This window comes from Rhinatrema bivittatum, chromosome 6 (assembly GCF_901001135.1).
Source record: "Rhinatrema bivittatum chromosome 6, aRhiBiv1.1, whole genome shotgun sequence".
In the NCBI taxonomy this organism is placed as follows: domain Eukaryota; kingdom Metazoa; phylum Chordata; class Amphibia; order Gymnophiona; family Rhinatrematidae; genus Rhinatrema; species Rhinatrema bivittatum.
The window spans coordinates 351,586,008-351,605,924 of NC_042620.1; the positions used below are offsets into that span (position 1 = coordinate 351,586,008).

At 44.5% G+C, this 19,917-nt stretch overlaps 1 protein-coding gene across 1 annotated transcript in view; it reads left to right on the forward strand.

Annotated features, from left to right (window-relative positions):
* MAP7D3 (MAP7 domain containing 3) overlaps positions 1–19,917 on the forward strand; it is a 948,456-nt gene that overhangs the window by 524,779 nt on the left and 403,760 nt on the right. Inside the window, 1 exon segment of the mRNA XM_029607816.1 lies at positions 3,038–3,288. Coding sequence (XP_029463676.1) covers positions 3,038–3,288 — 251 coding nt within the window.

The window sequence follows — 19,917 nt, forward strand, 5'->3', positions numbered from 1 at the left end:
AGTTGAAGTACAGTTTTGAAATCATAGGGGTTGAGAAATGGTTTCAGGTGTCTTAGGGTTAGGAGTCTGTAGTATCCTTCTTTAGTTTTATTTGGTATGTGGTTCTTGAAAGAACATTCTTTATCAATGATAACTCCGAGGATCCTGGTGTGGGTGGTAGGGAGTATAGTTATCATTTGTTTGTCAAGTATTGTCTTGGGTGGCGGAGTTGGATTGGGTTTTTTATCCATGAGTATTATTTCAGTTTTGTCAAAGTTGATTATGAGTTTCAGGGAATTTAGGAGATGTTTGATTGAGATAAGTAGTTCTGAGGTTTTCTTGTAGGTGTCTTCAATCAAATTTTGTATGGGAATGAGGAGCTGAATGTCATCAGCATAGAGGAAGTGTGTGATTTCATATTCTTTTAGTAGTTGGCAAATGGGGAGAAGGTATATGTTGAAAAGGGTGACTGATAAAGCTGATCCTTGAAGGACTCCGGTGTTGAGGTTGATTATTTTTGATAGGTTGTTGATTAATACTTGGTATGTTCGATCAGATAAATAGGAAGAAAACCAACGTAAGGTATTGCCAGTTAAACCAATTTGGAATAATCGCTCCAATAGTATATTGTGGTTCACTGTGTCGAAGGCGGCTGAAAGGTCAAGAAGAATGAGCAAGTATTTTTCACCTTTGTCAAAGCCTCTTATAATAATGTCATTTAGAGAGATGAGGAGAGATTCTGTGTTTAGGTTTTTTCTAAAACCATATTGGGATGGAGGTAGGATGCTGTTTGTCTCCAGATAGTCATCTAGTTGAGTGTGTACGACTTTTTCAATGGTTTTGGCTATGAACGAAAGGTTTGATATGGGACGGTAGTTGGAAAGGATTTCCGGATCTAGGTTGTTCTTTTTAAGGATTGGTTTGATGACAGCAGATTTGATGCATTTGGGGCAGTTGCCTTCGGTCAGTGATAAATTGACAATTTTGGTGATGGTTTTTGATATGGTAGGTTCAATTGATTTGAGGGTTGTTATTGGGATGTTGTCTAATGGATGGCTGGCGGGGTTCATTTTATTTATTATAGATTGAATTTCAATGGTGGAGGCAGTGTCAAAGTTTGACCATGATGAGGTTATCTTGTTGTTAAGTTTGGTGTTCTGGTTGTTGCTGGTTATGTTGAATTGGATTAGATGAGATATTTTGTTGTTGAAGAAATCAGCAAAGTCATCACTTCCATGTTTGGTGCATGAAGACTCTTGGGTGGTTTTGGTAAGTTTCTGAACTATTGCGAATAACATTCTGGGGTTATGATGAAATTTGGAGATTTTGTTGGAGAAGAATTCCTTTTTCGCATTGTTGATGATATTTTTATATTGAGCTAAGTTGTTCCGATAATTACTTAGTGTGGTAGTATTTTTGTTTTTTCTCCATTCTCTTTCTTTTTTTCTGAGTATGCGTTTGGCAGTTCTGATATTTTGGTTGTTGTATTTGGGTTGTTATTTAGTCTTTGTAATAATGGGATTGATGTTGTCTGCAACTTGTTTTGTGATGTTTAGCCATGATAAGGTAGCGTTTTCAGAGTTAGATATATTGATGTTGTTTAATTCGGATTGAAGAGATTTTTGTAAAAGGTCTATGTTGAATGGTGGACGGTAGGATATTTTGTTTGGGGTGATTTGAGGAGGTTTAATATTGAGGTTGGTATGTAAGTTAGCTCGGATTAGATGGTGGTCGGACCAGGGTATCTCTGTGGTGTGGGTAGAGAATGATTTCCAGATTTCAGTGTTGACAAAAATGAGGTCAATTGTATGGGCTGATTTATGAGTTGGAGATTGGATTATTTGTTCTAGATATAGAGTTGAGAGTGCATCAATGATAGTTTGACAGGTTTTTGAGTGAGTTGGTAAGTTGAAATGTATGTTGAAGTAACCAAGTATGATTATGGGTTTGTTGAGGGAGATGTTGTTCATAATATATTCAATTAGAGGTGAGCAGTTTTTATCGAGTGCTCCTGGAGGACAGTAAATGAGGCATATTTGAAGTTTTGGTGAATCAAATAAAGCAATTTCAAATGGTGGAGGAATGTTAGATGGGTGAAGTGTTAGTTGCAGGCTTTTTTTTAGATATAAGCATTAAGCCACCTCCTTTTTTATTTTTTCTGGGGATTGAAGAGGTGTTGTAATCTTGGTTGGATAGTTGGTTTATTAGAATGGAGTCCGTGTTTTTGAGCCAGGTTTCCGTTATTGCAATGAAATCTGGTTTGTGGTCACTGAGTAGGTCATTGAATAGAGGGATTTTTTTAAATTATAGAACGAGTATTGATACTTCACTTTCAATGCATATCCAGCTTAGCTCTCTGCTTCAATGGCAGGGGGAATGAAGAAAAGATGTTTTATATTCAGACATCTACCAACAAGGACTGAATTACATAGTCTGGGTAAAACAAATAAGCATGGGTGTAGCTTGCTTGTTATGGAGGTTACTACCCTAAATCAAGCCTGATACTTCACTTAGAATACATATCCAGCGCAGCTCACTGCTTCAGCGGCAGGGGGAATGAAGAAAAGAGGATTTATATTCAAACAACCAACAAGGACTGAATTGCACAGGCTGGGTAAACAAGCGTGGGAGTAGCTTGCTTATTACGGCGGTTACTACCCCAAACCAATTAGCTGGATACTTCACTTAGATGCAGCTCCAGCACTGCTATCTACGATGGTGGGGGTGGAAGGGAAATAGAACCAAAAACATTATTTAAAGGGACAAGAGTAACAGAAAAGTATGAAAAAAAAAAGTGAAAATCTTGCTGGGCAGACTGGATGGACCATTTGGTCTTCTTCTGCCGTCATTTCTATGTATCAGAACCTGTATCAAAGTTAACAGATGTTGTAAGGGTAGCCATGTTTTAAATTGATTTTTGATTAATTTTTTTTACTGTGTTGGAGCCTGAAATGATGCACAAAATTACACATACCATGAATGAAATTGTGATTCCAGAGTAACGTTTTTGTCTTCCTGTTAAGTTTTTTTGCATAAATAATGTTTCCTTTGTAAATAGGCAGAATCACAAGAATCGACCACCTTCACCTAGTTTATTAAAGCAACGGCCACCATCTCCTACCACAGTCCTAAAACCAGCACCTATTCAGCGTCCTGCACTCGCACCAGCTGCTGCTTCATCTGTTACCAAAAAGAAGTCTGAAACAGAGACTAAACCAAAGGACAAATGTGAAGAAGGAGCAGAACAAGAACCTGGTTCACAGACCGACGAGAAGGAAATAGAAATAGTCTTAGCAAAGACCAAAGAAGGTAAGTTCTTTTAAACTTAGTATTACATACAAAGACAGAATGAACCAATGGCTCAGCATTCCCTTCCTATTAGTATTCTGCGTGCAGGTTGTATACAAAGTTGTTCTTAATGGCATTGTTACATCTGTGAATTGCAAATTTTATATCTGTCATGCTGTGTAATACAGTTTTTTTCCGAAGACAAGCAGGATGGTAGTCCTCACACATGGGTGACATCATCAAATGGAGCCCTGACACAGAAAATTTATGTCACAATTTCTAGAACTTTGATTTGTCACACTGAGTATTCCTAGCATGTCCTATATCACATGTTCATGCGGGGTCCCTCACCAGTCTTGCTTTTTCTGCAGAGCTGCAGCATCGCAGTTGATGAGCCTTGCTTTTTTTTGGCCTGTTTTTTGGAAAACTTTCCACTAAACAGAACCTTAGAAAATTTGAGAAACAATGGCAGAAATGCCAGTCATCTGAAACCCTAGGAAAATATAAAACTATCCTAACAAAATACTGCACACTAACTAATAATGCAAAATAAAAGGTTACCATGCTAAACAGATCCATGGGGATATATGTAATTCTAAATTGCTTTTTGATGTTGTTAAACATTTAATCAAGGACCCATCATCTTCCATCTCGAAACTATAACTTCTCAAAGGCTGCTTCCAATGAATATGCCACATCCTTCTTAGACCAAATCTATAAGTTGAAAACTCAATTCCCTATCTGTTCTCCCAAATATTCATATGGCCTGGTTAAGTGGACTGCGTTCAAAAGAGTAACTAAACTTGAAATTAGTCAAATCATTGCCAAAATTAATCCTGCTATTCACTCACGTGACCCAATTCCAACCTCTTCCTTGAAACAAGTACATGGTGTTATCAATTCGATAATCACTACATTAATTATCCATTCTCAGAAGGAATTGTACCAAATTGGTTAAAACAAGTTGTAATAAAGCCGATCCTAAAAAATAAAACTGGTAAAATTGACAATTGAGACAACTATCATCCAATATCCAATTCGCCTTTTCTCTCAAAAGTACTAATTTTAAATCCCAACTTTTAAATCATCTAGAAGTCCAAGATATTTTTCCCAAATCAGTTTGAATTTAGGAAACATTGTTCAATCTAGTCATTTCTCCTCTCATTAATGGACTCTATTTTACAAGGGTTTGATGTGAATCTTATTTTCTTGTGCTGATTGACTTAACAGCCGCCTTTGACCATACTCTGTTGTGTCATCAACTGAGAAATATTGGGATCGACGTTAGTGTTCTCAGATGGTTCATCTCCTTCCTCTCTAAAAGATCATTCCAAGTCAAATTGGACAGTCATATATCTGATACCTTCCATATTGATACAGGTGTCCCTCAAGACTCAGCCCTCTCAGCAACACTATTTAATATTTACATGCTCCCATTGTGTAAATTTCTGACAGATTTAGGAATTACTTTCTTCTTGTATATTGTCAGCATACAGTTTTACATCTCATTCTCCAAATCATTTGAAAATACAGTACCAACACTTTCAGCCAATATGAAAGCAAAACAGCAAGAACTTTCACAACTTAAACTAACATTAAACCTAATAAGACTGAAATCATTTGGTTAAGAAGAAACTCATCGATGGTTAAACCACCAGCTCTAGAGCTGGAGAATTTTCAAATTACCCCCTCAAATCAAGTATGGGATTTAGGTTTGAAAACCTTACTATGAAAAAGCACATCAGTAAATTAATTACCCCAGGTTACGCCAAGCTGTGAATATTACATCAGTTAAAACCTCTATTAACTTTTGAGGAATTCCATATTGTATTTCAAACTCCAGTTTTCTCAGACCTAGACTACTGTAACTCCTTATTACTCAGTTTTCCTGCATGTCTCTTAAAACCATTACAGTTATTACAAAATGCCACAACAAGACTTTTGTTAAGAACTTGGAAATTTGATCACATTACATTTCACTGCACTGGCTACCAGTACAATCCCAAAAATACTCTAAAGTATTAATGATAATATTCAAAATCATTCATTCCAGTAACACTGGTATGAGTGGCGTGACATTACAAACATAAACACCTCAACGAACACTAAGATATCAAAATAAAGGACTATTGACTGTTCCTACAATATGGAGCAGCACACATCTGACACAAGTAAGAGATCATATGTTTTCCATAGTGGGTCCACAGTTTTGGAACTCTCTACCTGAGATAGAAAGAGATTTAAATGTGAGCTGAAAACATGGCTATTCAAAAATGCATATAACCTATCTTAAAAACATCAGAATGTAGAGAGCTACAGTAACAAGAAGGACAAGAGATACTAATTGAAGCACGAGGAATAAATTCAGTGAGAGAATATCAACACAACATACTGACTAATATGTGAAATCTGTTATATTATTTTATTTGATGTCTTAGTTCTTTAGTTAATATGTTTTGTAACATTTCATGTGATAGATGTTAATGCCTTTTTATGAATACTACCGCTGTAACCCATCATTATTTGCTTCTTTATAGCTATGAATGTTACTTTTGTAGACTGTTGTGATGTTGATATGGAGCGATGGTATATAAAATGTCTAAATAAATAAATAAAATTTTTTTTGCATTTTTCTCTTGTTCACGGGTTTCTTTTCATGGTATCCATGGTATCTCGGTTCCTCCCTGTAGCATTCCTAGTTAGGGTTCTTGACATTTATCGGTAAGTTTCCTTTTACGATCGATTCCCCAGGGCAGCAGCGCTTCGGTGTCCGCATGCCATCGACACCCATCATCAAGTTTGATCTTGCCTCCCTTTTCGTTTTTTCCATCATGGCTGCTTCCAGTTTTAAGCAATTCCCTAGGTGCCTGAGGACTTTGTTCATCACTGACCCTCATGAAGAATATGTCCTCTGCTTTGCAAAAATGCCTTCTACTTGACAGAAACACCCAGTTCCCCATGACTCATAACCAAAATAAGTCTTGAATAATAACCCCCCCCCCCGCATAGCTTTGTTATGTTATATGTCTACCATTGTATTTCTTCTGTTTATTATGAATGTTTGTCCACCTTGTAACACTCATTTATAATTATGAATGTTTTACCTGTTAACCATTATGAACTAGTGATTCTCACATGGAATGATGGTATATAAACCATTTAAATAAATAAATGAATAAAGTCCGGGGTTGTTGCAAATGCACCCAGATGACCTTGAAAGTTCACCTGCTTCGATAAGATGGAGCATCTCTTCAGGTCGAAGAAGACTGAGCCATCGAGGGACCATGGAGCTGTACTAATGGACGCCAAGCCATTGACATCAGTGGGAGCGTTGGTTCAGTCGGTGCCATCGGTTGGTAGGGGCACTAGGGAAGGACCGTGTCGAAAATCGAAGGAAGCCGAAGAAGCATTGGTATCTGTCCCCTTTGATGCATGGTGCCGGGCACAGGGTGAGCCAGCTTATGTTGTGATGTCCCAGAAGCATCCCCATGGCAAGGATAGTCAGTCCTCCATTGGTACTGGGGGGTCCGCGACGGTATTCAACAGTCCAGGTGACAGCCACTGATCAACCTACTGGTTTCAAAGAGGTTCTGGCCACACCTCTTTCCTCCCAGTCGGTGTTGGCATCAGCAATTTTTGAGGAGGAGCTTGAGAGCGGGCGATGCGGGACATTGGTGCCGCAGTACTGTCTGTCTTGGAGCCATTGTTAATATCTCTGCACTCCTCATCAGCGTGTTACAGACACAGCTGGCATCTGTTCCTGGGTTGGCGTCTGGGCACCACAGCCTCTCCCTATCAATATGGTGGTCGTGGCCAGTTCCACAGAGGAAGAACCTCTGCCAAGGCTGCCTGAGACGCCGAGGCTTGCGGTCCCACCTCCAGTTCTGTTTGTGCCTCAGGGCCCCATCCTCAGTTGATGACAATGAGGATGAGAGCCCTACGATCTCTGGAGGGATGACACAATGGAGATCTCTGATGGTATCTCTGGTCTTCCCTCAGATCCCTCACTGGAGGAGGAGTGAAGGAGGTCTCTGCCTGAGCACCTAACCTTCACAGGTTATGTTCAGTTAATGCAGACACCATCCCTTTTCAGTTATTGACAGAGGAGGATGCTAGGCACAAAATGCTTGAAATCCTCCAGTTCATGGAGTCTAAGTTGGTGTGGTGATGCCGGTGTCTGGTGATGCCGGTGTCTTTAGGAGTTATTGCTGAGGATGTGGGAGCACTTTCTCACAGTGCCTCCCATGAACAAGAAGGCGGATGGGGTTTAACTCATCCAGAAAGTTTCTGGGTTCGATAATAGAGCTACGTGTTCTTGGACCCATTCCTTGGCATCCCTGGGGAAGGATCACAGAACGATGGACACTCTTGGGTGAAAGATTTTTCAGGGAGCTATGCTCTTTCTCTGTACGTACCCGGATCAGTCCAGACTCCTGGGTTTTGCCTCCCCACCAGCAGATGGAGACAGAGAAGTTTTGACTGACTCTGCCCTATACCCTCAGGTACCACCTACAGTCCATCAGTATTTCTCTGACTCCAGCAGATGGTGGAGGTGCATTCCCTACAGTCTGTAGTTAATTAAAAAAAAAAGAAGAAGTTCAAGGAGTGATTTTAGATAGTTAGGTTTTTTTTCTTTGCAGATGGTTCATTCCTTTCTTCCAAAGGTGGTTTCAGCTTTTCATTTGAATCAGTCGATAGAACTCTCGTCCTTTCCGGACTTGGACCACTCTGATCCCCAAGCTAGGGATCTGAGGAAACTAGACTTACGTCGTGTTCTTCTATGTTATTTGGAGGTTATCAATGGGTTTCTGTATGTCGGATCATCTTTTTGTACTCTGGAGTGGTCCCAAAAGAGGATACAAGGTGTCTAGGGCTACGATCGCCCGTTGGTTGAAAGAGGCTATTAATTCAGCCTACTTGCTTCATGGTCGGCTGCTTCCGGTCGGTCTTAGAACGCATTCTACGCGTTTGCAAGCAGCCTTGTGGGCGGAGTGTCAGCAAATTTTGCCGAACGAGATTTGTAGAGCGGCTTTGTGGAAGTCCTTGCACACCTTTCCTAGACATTACCATTTGGATGTTCAGGCCCCAGGATCTCAGGGTCCCTCTCCGGGTAGTGGAGCTCTGATACATCTCAGGAGTCTGGACTGATCCTGATACGTACAGAGAAAGGAATATTGGTTCTTACCTGCTAATTTTCGTTCCTGTAGTACCACTGATCAGTCCAGAGGCCTGCCCTTTTTAGCGTGGGGATAATGGAGAGTCCGCTCGTTCAATATTACTTTAGATTTCTGCAGACAAGTTCTCCATAGTTTTTTGAGGTTCTTTATGGGTCCTACTCCTACTTGGAGTTAGTGATCTGGGTTTTATCACCGGTCATAGCCGGTATGCAGTTCGCAATGTTGTGATTAATTGGTTTAGTTGGTTTTAAAATGTTCTGTTTGATACCACGTAATACTGACGGGACTGTAGGTGACACCTGAGGGTATAGGGCAGAGTCAGTCAAAAAACATCTCTGTCTCCATGGGCTGGTGAGGAGGCAAAACCCAGGAGTCTGGACTGATCTGGGGTACTACAGGAACGAAAATTAGCAGGTAAGAACCAATTTTCCTTTACTCACATAGCTTCCTACCAGCTCCACATGGCTTATGATGTTTTCAAAACATCATAGAGGGTCTCTACAGCGGGAATCTGCGCCCACAAAATGGCATGGCTGTGGGCCTTGGATCACCGATCAGAGATACAGGAAAGACTTGCTGACGTGCCGTTTACTAGGAAGAATCTCTTCAGAGATAAGGTGAAGGTTGCAGTGGCCCAGCTCTGGGAATGCCATGAAACCTTTCAACAACTTTCCACCAGCACTCCAGAACTGTCCTCCTCTGCTAGGAGGTTCTCGGGCTCAGAGCAGAAGAAGAGTTTCTTTTGCTCCAGGCAGCAGAGATTTCCCAAGGCTCAGCCAGCATCTCAGTCAATTCCAGGGATGGGATTTTGATTGGGTTTTAGAGAGCATAGCCCAGGGTGATGTATATACCGGTCAGGGGAAGGCTATGGTTCTTTGCGAACCAGTAGCCCAATATAACCAGACCAGGGGGTTCTTTTCATAATTCATCAAGGGCACCAATCGAACCTATTGGATGCCCTGTCAAATTGCCCTCCGAGCCCATCTTGGGGCCTGATAGCACATCAGGAGATACTACTAACGGACCTGTTCTCCCCCATAACGGCCAGAGTGGTCAAACCTGTTCCAACAGGCAAAGAGGGTGGGAAGTCTACTCCAGGTACTTCCTGATTCCAAAGGAAATAGGACGACTCCATCCCATCATAGACCTAAGGACCTTGAACAAATTTATTGAAAAGGAAAAACACAAGATGGTTTCTTCCAGGACAAGAAGGATGGTAGTCCTCACGTGTGGGTGAGGTCACTGGACGGAACCCTGTCACAGAAAACATTTCTGTTAAAGTTTCTAGAGCTTTTGACTGGCACACTGAGCATGCCCAGCATGCCATGATCCCTGCAGCCACAGGGGTCTTCCTTCCCTTCAGTCTCTTTTTTTTCCACGCTGCAGTTTGCCTTGCGCTCCAACCTTGTTTGGTGTCCACAGGCCATCGACCGTTTTTGGGTCTCAACCTCTGCCATTATGGCAACATGTTTCTAAAAATGTCCAGAGTGCCCCCGAACCATGTCGATTACCGACGCACATGATGTCTGTGTGCTGTGCCTCGGCTCATCACACGACGTGTCTCACTGCCGAAGTTGTGCCCAGATGACTCCGAAGGGTAGGCGGGCTCGCCTCGACAAAATGGAGAGACTATTCAAAATCAAGTTGGCTCCATTGATGTCCACCCAGTCGTCACCGGCAGGACCATCGAAGAAGTTATTACTTATTACTTCAGAAAGCAATCTATAAAGCAGACTACACTGCACTTGATGACATCATACATATCCATTGTTCTCTACGCACAACAAGAACAACTAGTAAACTACAACTAGTGATTCCATCACTTCCACATGCCAAACTCTCTTCCACCAGAAACAGCCATATCCATCATCGGCCCAAAGTTATGGAATTCACTACCTCAGTACCTTACCGTTCAAGAAAACCCAAAATCTTTTTAAAAAGACTTAAAAGCCTGGCTACTCAGCCAATCTCATAATGACAGCACGCACAATGATCTCAAAACGTAATACCATAGCCTTCTAACATTCAATCTCCCCCTATGACAATTTCTCCTGCTTCCCAACCACAAATGTCTCCTTTTATGTTTTGATTCCAGATATTTCAGTGTACCTATCCTTTGGTATATCTTGTTTGTTTATACTAATATTATATGCCAGTTCTCAGCTTGTTAAAATTTAAATTTTTAATTTTTAATGTAACAGGTTGTTATAATTGTAAACCGGAGTGAAGGCAACTCTGCTATACCTCGGTATATAAAAAAATGCTAAATAAATAAATAAATAAATAAATAAAGTTAGTCATCAAACCTCACCGGGAGCACCAGGGCAGCAGTGACCGTCTGTCACCAACTCCGTCTAAGGCATCCACATCATCTATCTCGGTGCTGGGGAAAGACGGGACTGAGCACCGAGGGAAGCACCGACTCGAGTCAACTCCCGGTGCTGGCACTAACCCCGCATCGGCCTCGATGGCTATCGAGCCGCTTGCGAAGAAGGCACGGGTAGAGGAGCCTCTAACACCCTCTCCACCCGAGCAACCAAGGTGATCCCCACCGATATCAGTGCCGGGTACTGAGGCCCCACAAGTCCCTGTGGAGGTGCCTGTAGTGCCTAGCCTGCCACCCCCTGTTGCTGTGATATCTACACCAGCTTTCAGGGAGGAATTGGACGGTTTCATCCGCCAGGCAATGCTTGATGCTCTCCAAGACCTACAGCCATCGAGGCAGGCCCCCATACCGGCCCCAACACCGGAGCCATCGACATTTGCACCGTTGCTAACCAGGCTTTGGCATCGGTTCCCTTCCAACACAACCCGGGCCACTGATGCCAAAGCAACCTGCAAAGCCTCTGAAATTCCCAATTCCCATTTCGGGATCCTCAGACGATGAAGGCATGGATTCCAGTCCTCTGCATCCAATGCCTGAACCGATGCCTGGTCCATCAGGGCTCTTGGGACCAAGAGGCCCTCATTTTCCATTGATGCCCCAATGCCATCCAAATCCGCATCGGTGCCACCGCATCTTCCATCGAGGCAATCGAAGGATCCATCGGTGTCAACCCATCCTACTGTACCAATCTTCTTCCCTTTCAGGATCTCGACAAGAGACCTTTTCTGTCACATGGGAAGATGTTGACACCGACACATCCACGGAGGATATCTTATCAGAACCATCTCCTCCCCAATTTTATTAGGGAGATGTCAGAGACAATTCCTTTTGAACTTAAAGGAGGACACACGTCAATCATTCAAAAACGATCTCAAAACTTGGATATTCCAACAAACATTTACAGATGGTGTTGGCTAAACTGATCGCTCACACTCTGGAGACTCGATGACGTTCTCGTGTTTCTATGTAATCTGTGTTCAATACCTGTTTGTATTCTGTTTAGACAATGTTTATACACAGTAAGACCTGTTTAGACTCTATTTGTACTCTGTTAACTGTAATATCTGTCCGTACGCTGTTTGTACACTGTAATACGTGCTCAATTCGCCTATATATAGAATGGTTTTAATGTGTTAAGTTAATAAGATTCTCGGTTTTATTTTTCATTATCTGTAATAAGTTGTGAAAATGTAAACCGGAGTGAAGACAGCTTGCTATACCTCGGTATATAAAAGATTCCAAATAAATAAATAAATAAATTTGTGGATGCACCAAAAGAAGTGATGGCTATACTAGTACACGAATTGCTAGTAGATCTGCAACATCGTCTCTGGGAGCATCCTTGTGCTGTTCAGCCTGTGAATAAGAGGACAGATGTAACTTATCTAGTCCAACATATTCCTGGTTTCCAAAAACCACAACTTCCCCATCAGTCGGTGGCAGTTAAGCCTGCACAAAAGAAGACCAGAAGACTGCGACCACACTCTTCAACACCTCCTGGCAAGGACCAAAAATTCCTTGATATCTTAGGTCGCAAGATGTTTCATGGTTCTATGCTAGTGTGATGCATAGTTGCATATCAACTTTACATGACACAGTATCAAAGAAATCTCTGGAAGCAGGTTCAGGGAATAGCCGAGTCTCTTCCCCAACAGCAGCAAGATAGTCTCAACGCCATAGTACATAAAGGCCTTGAGGCTGGCAAACATGAGGTTCATGCTGCGTACGACTCCTTTGAAACAGCTTCTCACATGTCAGCAATAGGAATCAGCGCCAGGAGGTGGGCCTGGCTAAAAGCCTCTGATCTGATACCTGAAGTCCAAGACAAACTTGCCGATTTGCCATGCACAGGTGAAAACCTATTCGGTGACAAGATACAAGACGTAGTGGCTCAATTAAAAGACCACAATGAGACCCTGCGGCAATTATCCATGGTCACTACCGAGGCCCCTTCTTCTGCAAGAAGATCCACTAAAAGGGACCCTAGGAAACAATTTTATTACCTACGCAAATACTACCCACCTGCATCTCGCGCGAGGCCAACTAGGCCAACCCAGAGAGCACATCCTCGACAGCCCAAGACATCCAGGCCTCAGCCACCACCAAATACAGGCCAAGCCTCTGGATTTTGAAACCTATCTAGAGAACAGTAGCCGTTCCACAAATCCAGATCCAGATTTTCCAGTGGGAGGTCGAATTCACCATTTCGTAACCAACTGGCTCAACATTACCACAGACCAATGGGTGATATCCATCATAACCCAGAGACACCATCTAAACTTACTCATGGTACCCCTGGACTCACCACCCAATCCTCTGTAGATACACAAAGATCACACAAGTCTTCTAGAGTCAGAACTGTCCACCCTTCTGGGCTCCAGGGCTGTGGAACCTGTGCCCCGGGCACAGCAGGGCAGAGGGTTCTACTACCGCTATTTTCTCATTCCAAAGAAATCAGGTGGCATCCGCCCCATCTTAGACCTCTACAATCTCAACAAATTTCTACAAAAAGAAAAGTTCAGGATGGTGTCCTTGGGCACCATTCTTTCCCTTCTGCAAAAAGGAGATAGGCTGTGTTCTCTGGATCTTCAAAACGCTTACGCTCACATTCCAATATTCCCACATCACCGAAAGTACCTGCGTTTCCTAGTGGGACATCAAAACTTTCAGTATCGGGTCCTACCTTTCGGACTTGCCTTGGCACCCCATATATTTACAAAGTGCCTAGCAGTCACTGCGGCCCATCTACGCAAGAAAAGCATACATGTCTTTCCTTACCTGGACGACTGGCTCATCAAGAGCCAATCCAAACAAGGAGCTCTCGACACTCTCAAGCTCACTATCAATCTGCTGCATTCTCTGGGATTTCTCTTCAACTACCAAATATCCCATCTGACTCCATCTCACCTCCTAACTTTCATCGGAGCAGATTTTGACACCACAGTGGCAAAGGTCTTCCGGCCCAACGACTGCACAGACACACTCTCCAGACTAGCTGTATCTCTGCACACAAAGAAACAGCCTAAGCCCATCAATTCTTAAAGTTGCTGGGACACATGGATTCCATGGTCCACGTCACTCCTATGGCCAGCCTGGCCATGAGAATGACTCAATGGACTTTGAAATCTCAATGGCTCCAAGCCAATCAACCATTTTCATCCCAGATTCAAGTAACCTACCAGTTACGTTTATCCCTTCTTTGGTGGACGAACAAAGTCAACTTGTTAACAGGTCTACCCTTTCGGCAACCAGTTCCCCAAATAACTTTGACCACAGATGCATCCAACTTGGGTTGGGGAGCTCATGTGAACAATCTTCAAACTCAAGGTACTTGGACACAGCTCAAAGCAATGTTTCAGATCAACTTCCTGGAGCTTCGAGCTATACTTTATGCTCTATGTGCATTCAAGGACTGCCTTTTACACAAGGCCGTTCTCATACAAACAGACAGCACAGTTGCAATGTGGTACTTGAACAAGCAGGGTGGCACAGGCTCTTATCTCCTCTGCCTGCCAAAAAGCTGCGCAAATCTGGGCCTGGGCCCTTGCACACTCCATGTATCCACGGGCCACTTATCTGGCAGGCATCCAGAATGTCATAGCAGATTGCCTCAGCCGACAGTTCCATCCCCACGGGTGGTCTCTGGACCCTGTGGTAACAGCCAGAATCTTCTAATGCTGGGCTCAACCAACAATAGACCTCTTTGCATCAAACTGAATCACAAAGTAGACAGGTTCTGCTCCCTGCACAGGCAACAAAACAAGTTAGCCATGAACGTCTTTTCTCGCCCCCGGAACACACAGGCCTCCTATACACATATCCCCCAATACCGCTGATAGCCAAAACTCTCATGAAGCTACAATAGGACAAAGGGTCAGTGATACTCATAGCCCCATATTGGCCTCGACAAGTATGGTTTCCCATGCTTCTCGACATCTCGATCAGAGAACCCATTCGCCTGGAAACAGCGCCCACTCTCATAACTCAGAACAAAGGCATGTTGCGCCGTCCGAACCTTCAGACCCTATCCCTCACAGTCTGGATGTTGAAAGCTTGATCCTTCAACCTTTCAACTGATGTCTCTCAAGTGCTTGTAGCCTCATGAAAGCCTTCCACATGAAAGTCCATTCGTTCTAAGTGGAAAAGATTCACCATGTGGTGCACGCAAAAAGGTATCAACCCCTTTTCCTGCCTCACTCCGTCTCTATTAGACTATCTCTGGCACCTTTCAGACTCTGGTCTCCAGACTTTTTCAGTGAGGGTTCACCTGAGTGCTATCTCAGCGTACCACAAAGGAGTTGGGGATGCCCCGGTAACAGCGCAACCCCTTGTGAGTAGGTTTATGAGGGATCTAATACAGCTCAAGCCCCCTCTATGACCACCATTCACTGAATGGGACCTAAATGTAGTATTTACAAGTCTCATGAGCTCCCTGTTTGAGCCTTTGCACTCCTGCAATGTTAAATTTCTTACATGGAAAGTTCTTTTTCTAGTAGCCATTACATCTGCTTGAAGGGTTAGTGAGTTACAAGCACTTGTCACATACTCACCCTATACAAGGTTCCTACATGACCGAGTGGTCCTCTGTACTCACCCTAAATTCCTTCCTAAGGTAGTTACTGACTTCCACTTGAATCAGTCTATAGTCTTGCCTACCTTTTTCCCAAAGCCTCACTCTCACCAGGGTGAGAGAGTTTTGCACATCTTGGAGTGTAAACGTGCACTTGCATTTTACCTAGACCGCACTGCAGTCCACAGGAAATCCACCCAACTCTGTTTCTTTTGACAAAAACAGACTAGGAGTTGCAGTGGGAAACAAACTCTCCAACTAGGTAGCAGACTGTATAGAATTCTGCTATGAAAAAGCAGGCCTTCCTGTCCAGGGACGAATGAAGGTGCACTCAGTAATAGCCATGGCAACCTCAGTAGCACACTACTGTTCAGTACCGATTGCTGACATCTGCAAAGCTGCAACATGGAGCTCTCTTCACACATTTGCAGCACATTACTGCCTGGACAAGGAAGGAAGTCAAGACTCTGTTTTTGGCCAATCTGTCTTGAAGAACTTATTTCCAGTATTTATTTATTTTGTGTCATTTATATACCAAAGTATAGCAAGCTGCTTTCACTCCTGTTTACAGGTTAACAACTTATTACAGTAGAAGAACATTAGAAACGAATAACTTATTAACTGAGCGACTTATTACAATCTATAAACAGCGAACTGAACAGGTATAACTGTGTACAATCAGGTAATGTTTAACATAATACGTAGTATCTTGAGTACATCATCAAACATATGGTGTGTTTAGATTTCTCGTGCTTGGGTGTTGTGCTCCGCGGCCGTGGTGCCCCACGACCGTGGCCCCCTACCTGATTCGCGGCGCTGCAGGAGCCCCGGAGGAGGGCTTCGACTCGGGCCATCGTGCCCGCGTGGCCTCCGGCGCTGCCCGTTGCAGGGGAAGCCGTCCTGCTTCCCCCCAGCGGCGTCTCCCCTCCGCAGGGGAAATCCAAGATGGCCGCCACCATGCTTGGGCATGAGGCCACGCCCCCTCCACAGAATTAAAGGGACCCATCCCTTTAAATGGCCTCACCTGTTTTCTATCAGCCAGGGCACAGGAAGTATAAAAGGCAGCTTCCTCTGCTCATCCAGTGACTTGGCAACGTCTTCCAGCGCTGTCCAGTCTGCTTGCTTCGGTGAGTCCTTGAACTTTGGATCCTGTTCCGTCTTGGTGTTCCTAGTTCCTGACTTCGGATTGGCTTACGGTGATTCTCTGGTTCCTGACTTCGGATTGGCTGACGGTGATTCTCTGGTTCCTGACTTCGGATTGGCAAGTGGTGATTCTCTGGCGTACAACTTAGGACTGGTGAGCAACGACCCTCTGGCACTGGACCTAGGACTTCTTCAAGACTACAGTCTCCAAGGGCCCGCCTAAGTCCCAGTGCCCGGGTCCCTAAGGGCTCCTCCGGGGGGGACCGCGGGCTTCCAGGGCGAAGCTCCAGTTGACCCTTGCACCGTTCCCTGACCTCCCTAGGTCCACCTAAGTCCCAGCGGTCGGGTCCCTACGGGCTCCTCCCAGGGGGACCGCTGACCACCAGTGGTGAAGACACAATGCCTCATCTCGTCTCTTCATTGCCTCCGTATTCGCCTCAGCCTCCAGTGCCAAGGGTCAGCTGGTCTGGCCTCCTGTTCTGCCTCGCCACCCGACGAGAGAGCCTACGGACCCTCCGAAAGGTTTACCATCCTCTCGTCAGCCAAGGGTCCACAAGCCTGAGCATAACACTTGGGTAAGTTGGGGCTGAGGGAAAGATCTTTTCACAGGAAGCGAATAGAGGCAAATCTTTGATTGAACAAATAAGGCATTCTTGGACACTGGATGGTGTGAATTGTCGTGAGAGGTGATCTCTCAAGAAGTTTAGGGCGTGTAAAACAGAGAGGGATAATGAGTCGGAGAGCTGCGTGCAGCTTAACCAACGCCATCTTTGAATATTTGGCTGAATATCCATATTTTGAGTTCCTTTTTTTTATAGTATAATCCCAACTCCTTCCACATCCAATCTGCTGTGATTTTCAGGCTGCCTCATTTTTCCCAACAGTACAACAGATGTTGGGCCTGTTGCACAAGTTGTACTCTGTTGGTCCACACAAATATGAGTCAGCCTGTAGCTTGCTAATCACCCACATGTGAGGACTACCATCCTGCTTCTCCTGGGAGAAAGCAGAGGTGCTTATCTGTAACAGGTGTTCTCCCAGGACAGCAGGATGGTAGTCCTCACAAAACCCACCTGCCACCCTGCAGAGTTGGGTCCGAAACGTTTTATTATTTTATTTTTTCGCTCGCACCTTTTGCTACAAACGAGACTGAAGGGGGACCCCTTTGTCTACAGGGATCATGGCATGCTGGGCATGCTCAGTGTGCCAGTCAAAAGTTCTAGAAACTTTGCCAGAAAAGTTTTCCGTGACAGGGCTCCTTCCAGTACGTCACCAACATGCAGGGGCGGATTCCCAATGATGGACCGGCCCGGGGATACGCCGGCCCCGGAGATACCATGTGGTCTGCGAGCACTCGGCAGACCACGTGACTAGAGCAACCAGCCCACCGGGGGATGCCCGATTTCCCGATAGGCCAATCCCCCCTTGCCCCTGGGCACCTTGATCCCCCTTTTGCAAAACCGGGACTTGCTATGTACCCTTGATCTGAAGGACATTAAAGTCACTGAAGTCTATGTTTCTATGAGATATCTCAGATTCGTGGTGGGAAAACAGCATTTCCAGTATCGCATGTTGCTGTTTGGCTCATGTCAGTCCCATGTGTCTTTATAAAATGCCTGGCTGTGGTGGTGGTGTCGCACCTATGCAGGCTGGGGGTGTATGTTTTTCCTTATCTGGATGATTGGCTGGTCGAGCACATCTCAGGCAAGGGCCGTCAGGTCACTAGCAACAACTACCAAAAGTCCTATCTCAGTTCGTCACCTCAATTGGACTTCATAGGAGTCCTGCTAAACACAGCTCAGGCCAAGGTCTTCCTGCCTTGTCACAGGGCCAGCCTGATGACCATCATGGCAGAGATTCAGCAGTGCCAGTAGGTGTCAGCCTGGCACATGTTGAAGTTGTTGGGCCATATCTCCCTCGGCACGATTGTACATGCGCAAAACCCAATGGACCATGAGGTCACCCTGGCGTCAGGCCATGCAGAACCTCCAGTATCGCATCTGAGCCATCTTCCCCTCTGGGACTCCTTGTCCTGGTGGCAGGTACTTTCAAATCTGGAATAGGGGATCTTCTTCCAAATTCCTCCTACTCAAATTGTCCTAAAAAGTATGCATCCACCCTGGGTTAGGAGGCTCATGTTGATGGACAATACCCAGGGGCTCTGGTCTGCCCAGGAACATTGTTGCCAAGTCTATTTCCTGGAGCACCAGATGATCAGGTACATGCTATGGGCTTTCAGAAATCAGCTGTCCAATAAAGTTATCCTGATTCAAACCGACAATGTGGCGATTGGATATCTCATCAAGCAGGGAGGTACAGGGTAGGAAACGGTCCAAATCGGGTCATGGGCCCTGGCCCACAGGATGGTGCTAAGGGCCACTTACCTGGACGGAATGGAGAATGTGTTAATGGACAGACTAAGTAGTGCCATGGTCTCTGGACCAAGGTGTTGCGGATCGGATCTTCCACTGTTGTGGTTCTGCTAGCGGAAGGGAGGAGCTAGCAGAAAGATTAGCAGTCTGATAGAATTCCCTCCACAAAGGGAGGGAATTGGCAATCTGTTATGCTTCTGCGCATCCCTGATGCCGGATCTCCCAGTGGGAGGTAGGCTTATTGGCTTTGCCCTTCACTAGGAGGAGGTCACTTCAGACTGATGGGTCCTTTCCATAGTCCATCAGGGTTACCATCTCAATTTCAGGCAGCTCCCAGAGACCTCTCCCCCATGTCCATCGTTGGGTTTGTCCACCCAGCAGGTCATACTTCAAACAGAACTCTCTGCACTCCTCGCAGCAGGCACAGTGGAGCCAGTTCCTCGCCCACAGCAGGGCTGAGGGTTCTATTTGAGGTATTTCATAATTCCGAAAAGGAATGGCGGCTTACGCCCCATTCTCGACCTCAGGGTGCTGAACAAGTTTCTGTCAAGAGAAAACTTGAAGATGGTCTCTCTGGATACGCTGATTACCCTTCTCAAAAGAAGAGACTGGCTCTGCTCCCTCGATCTCAAGGAAATTTACACTCGTATAGCCATATTAAGAACATAAGAAATTGCCATGCTGGGTCAGACCAAGGGTCCATCAAGCCCAGCATCCTGTTTCCAACAGAGGCCAAACCAGGCCACAAGAACCTGGCAATTACCCAAACACTAAGAAGATCCCATGCTACTGATGCAATTAATAGCAGTGGCTATTCCCTAAGTAAAATTGATTAATAGCCATTAATGGACTTCTCCTCCAAGAACTTATCCAAACCTTTTTTGAACCCAGCTACACTAACTGCACAAACCACATCCTCTGGCAACAAATTTCAGAACTTTATTGTGCGTTGAGTGAGAGAGAATTTTCTCCGATCAGTCTTAAATGTGCTTCTTGCTAACT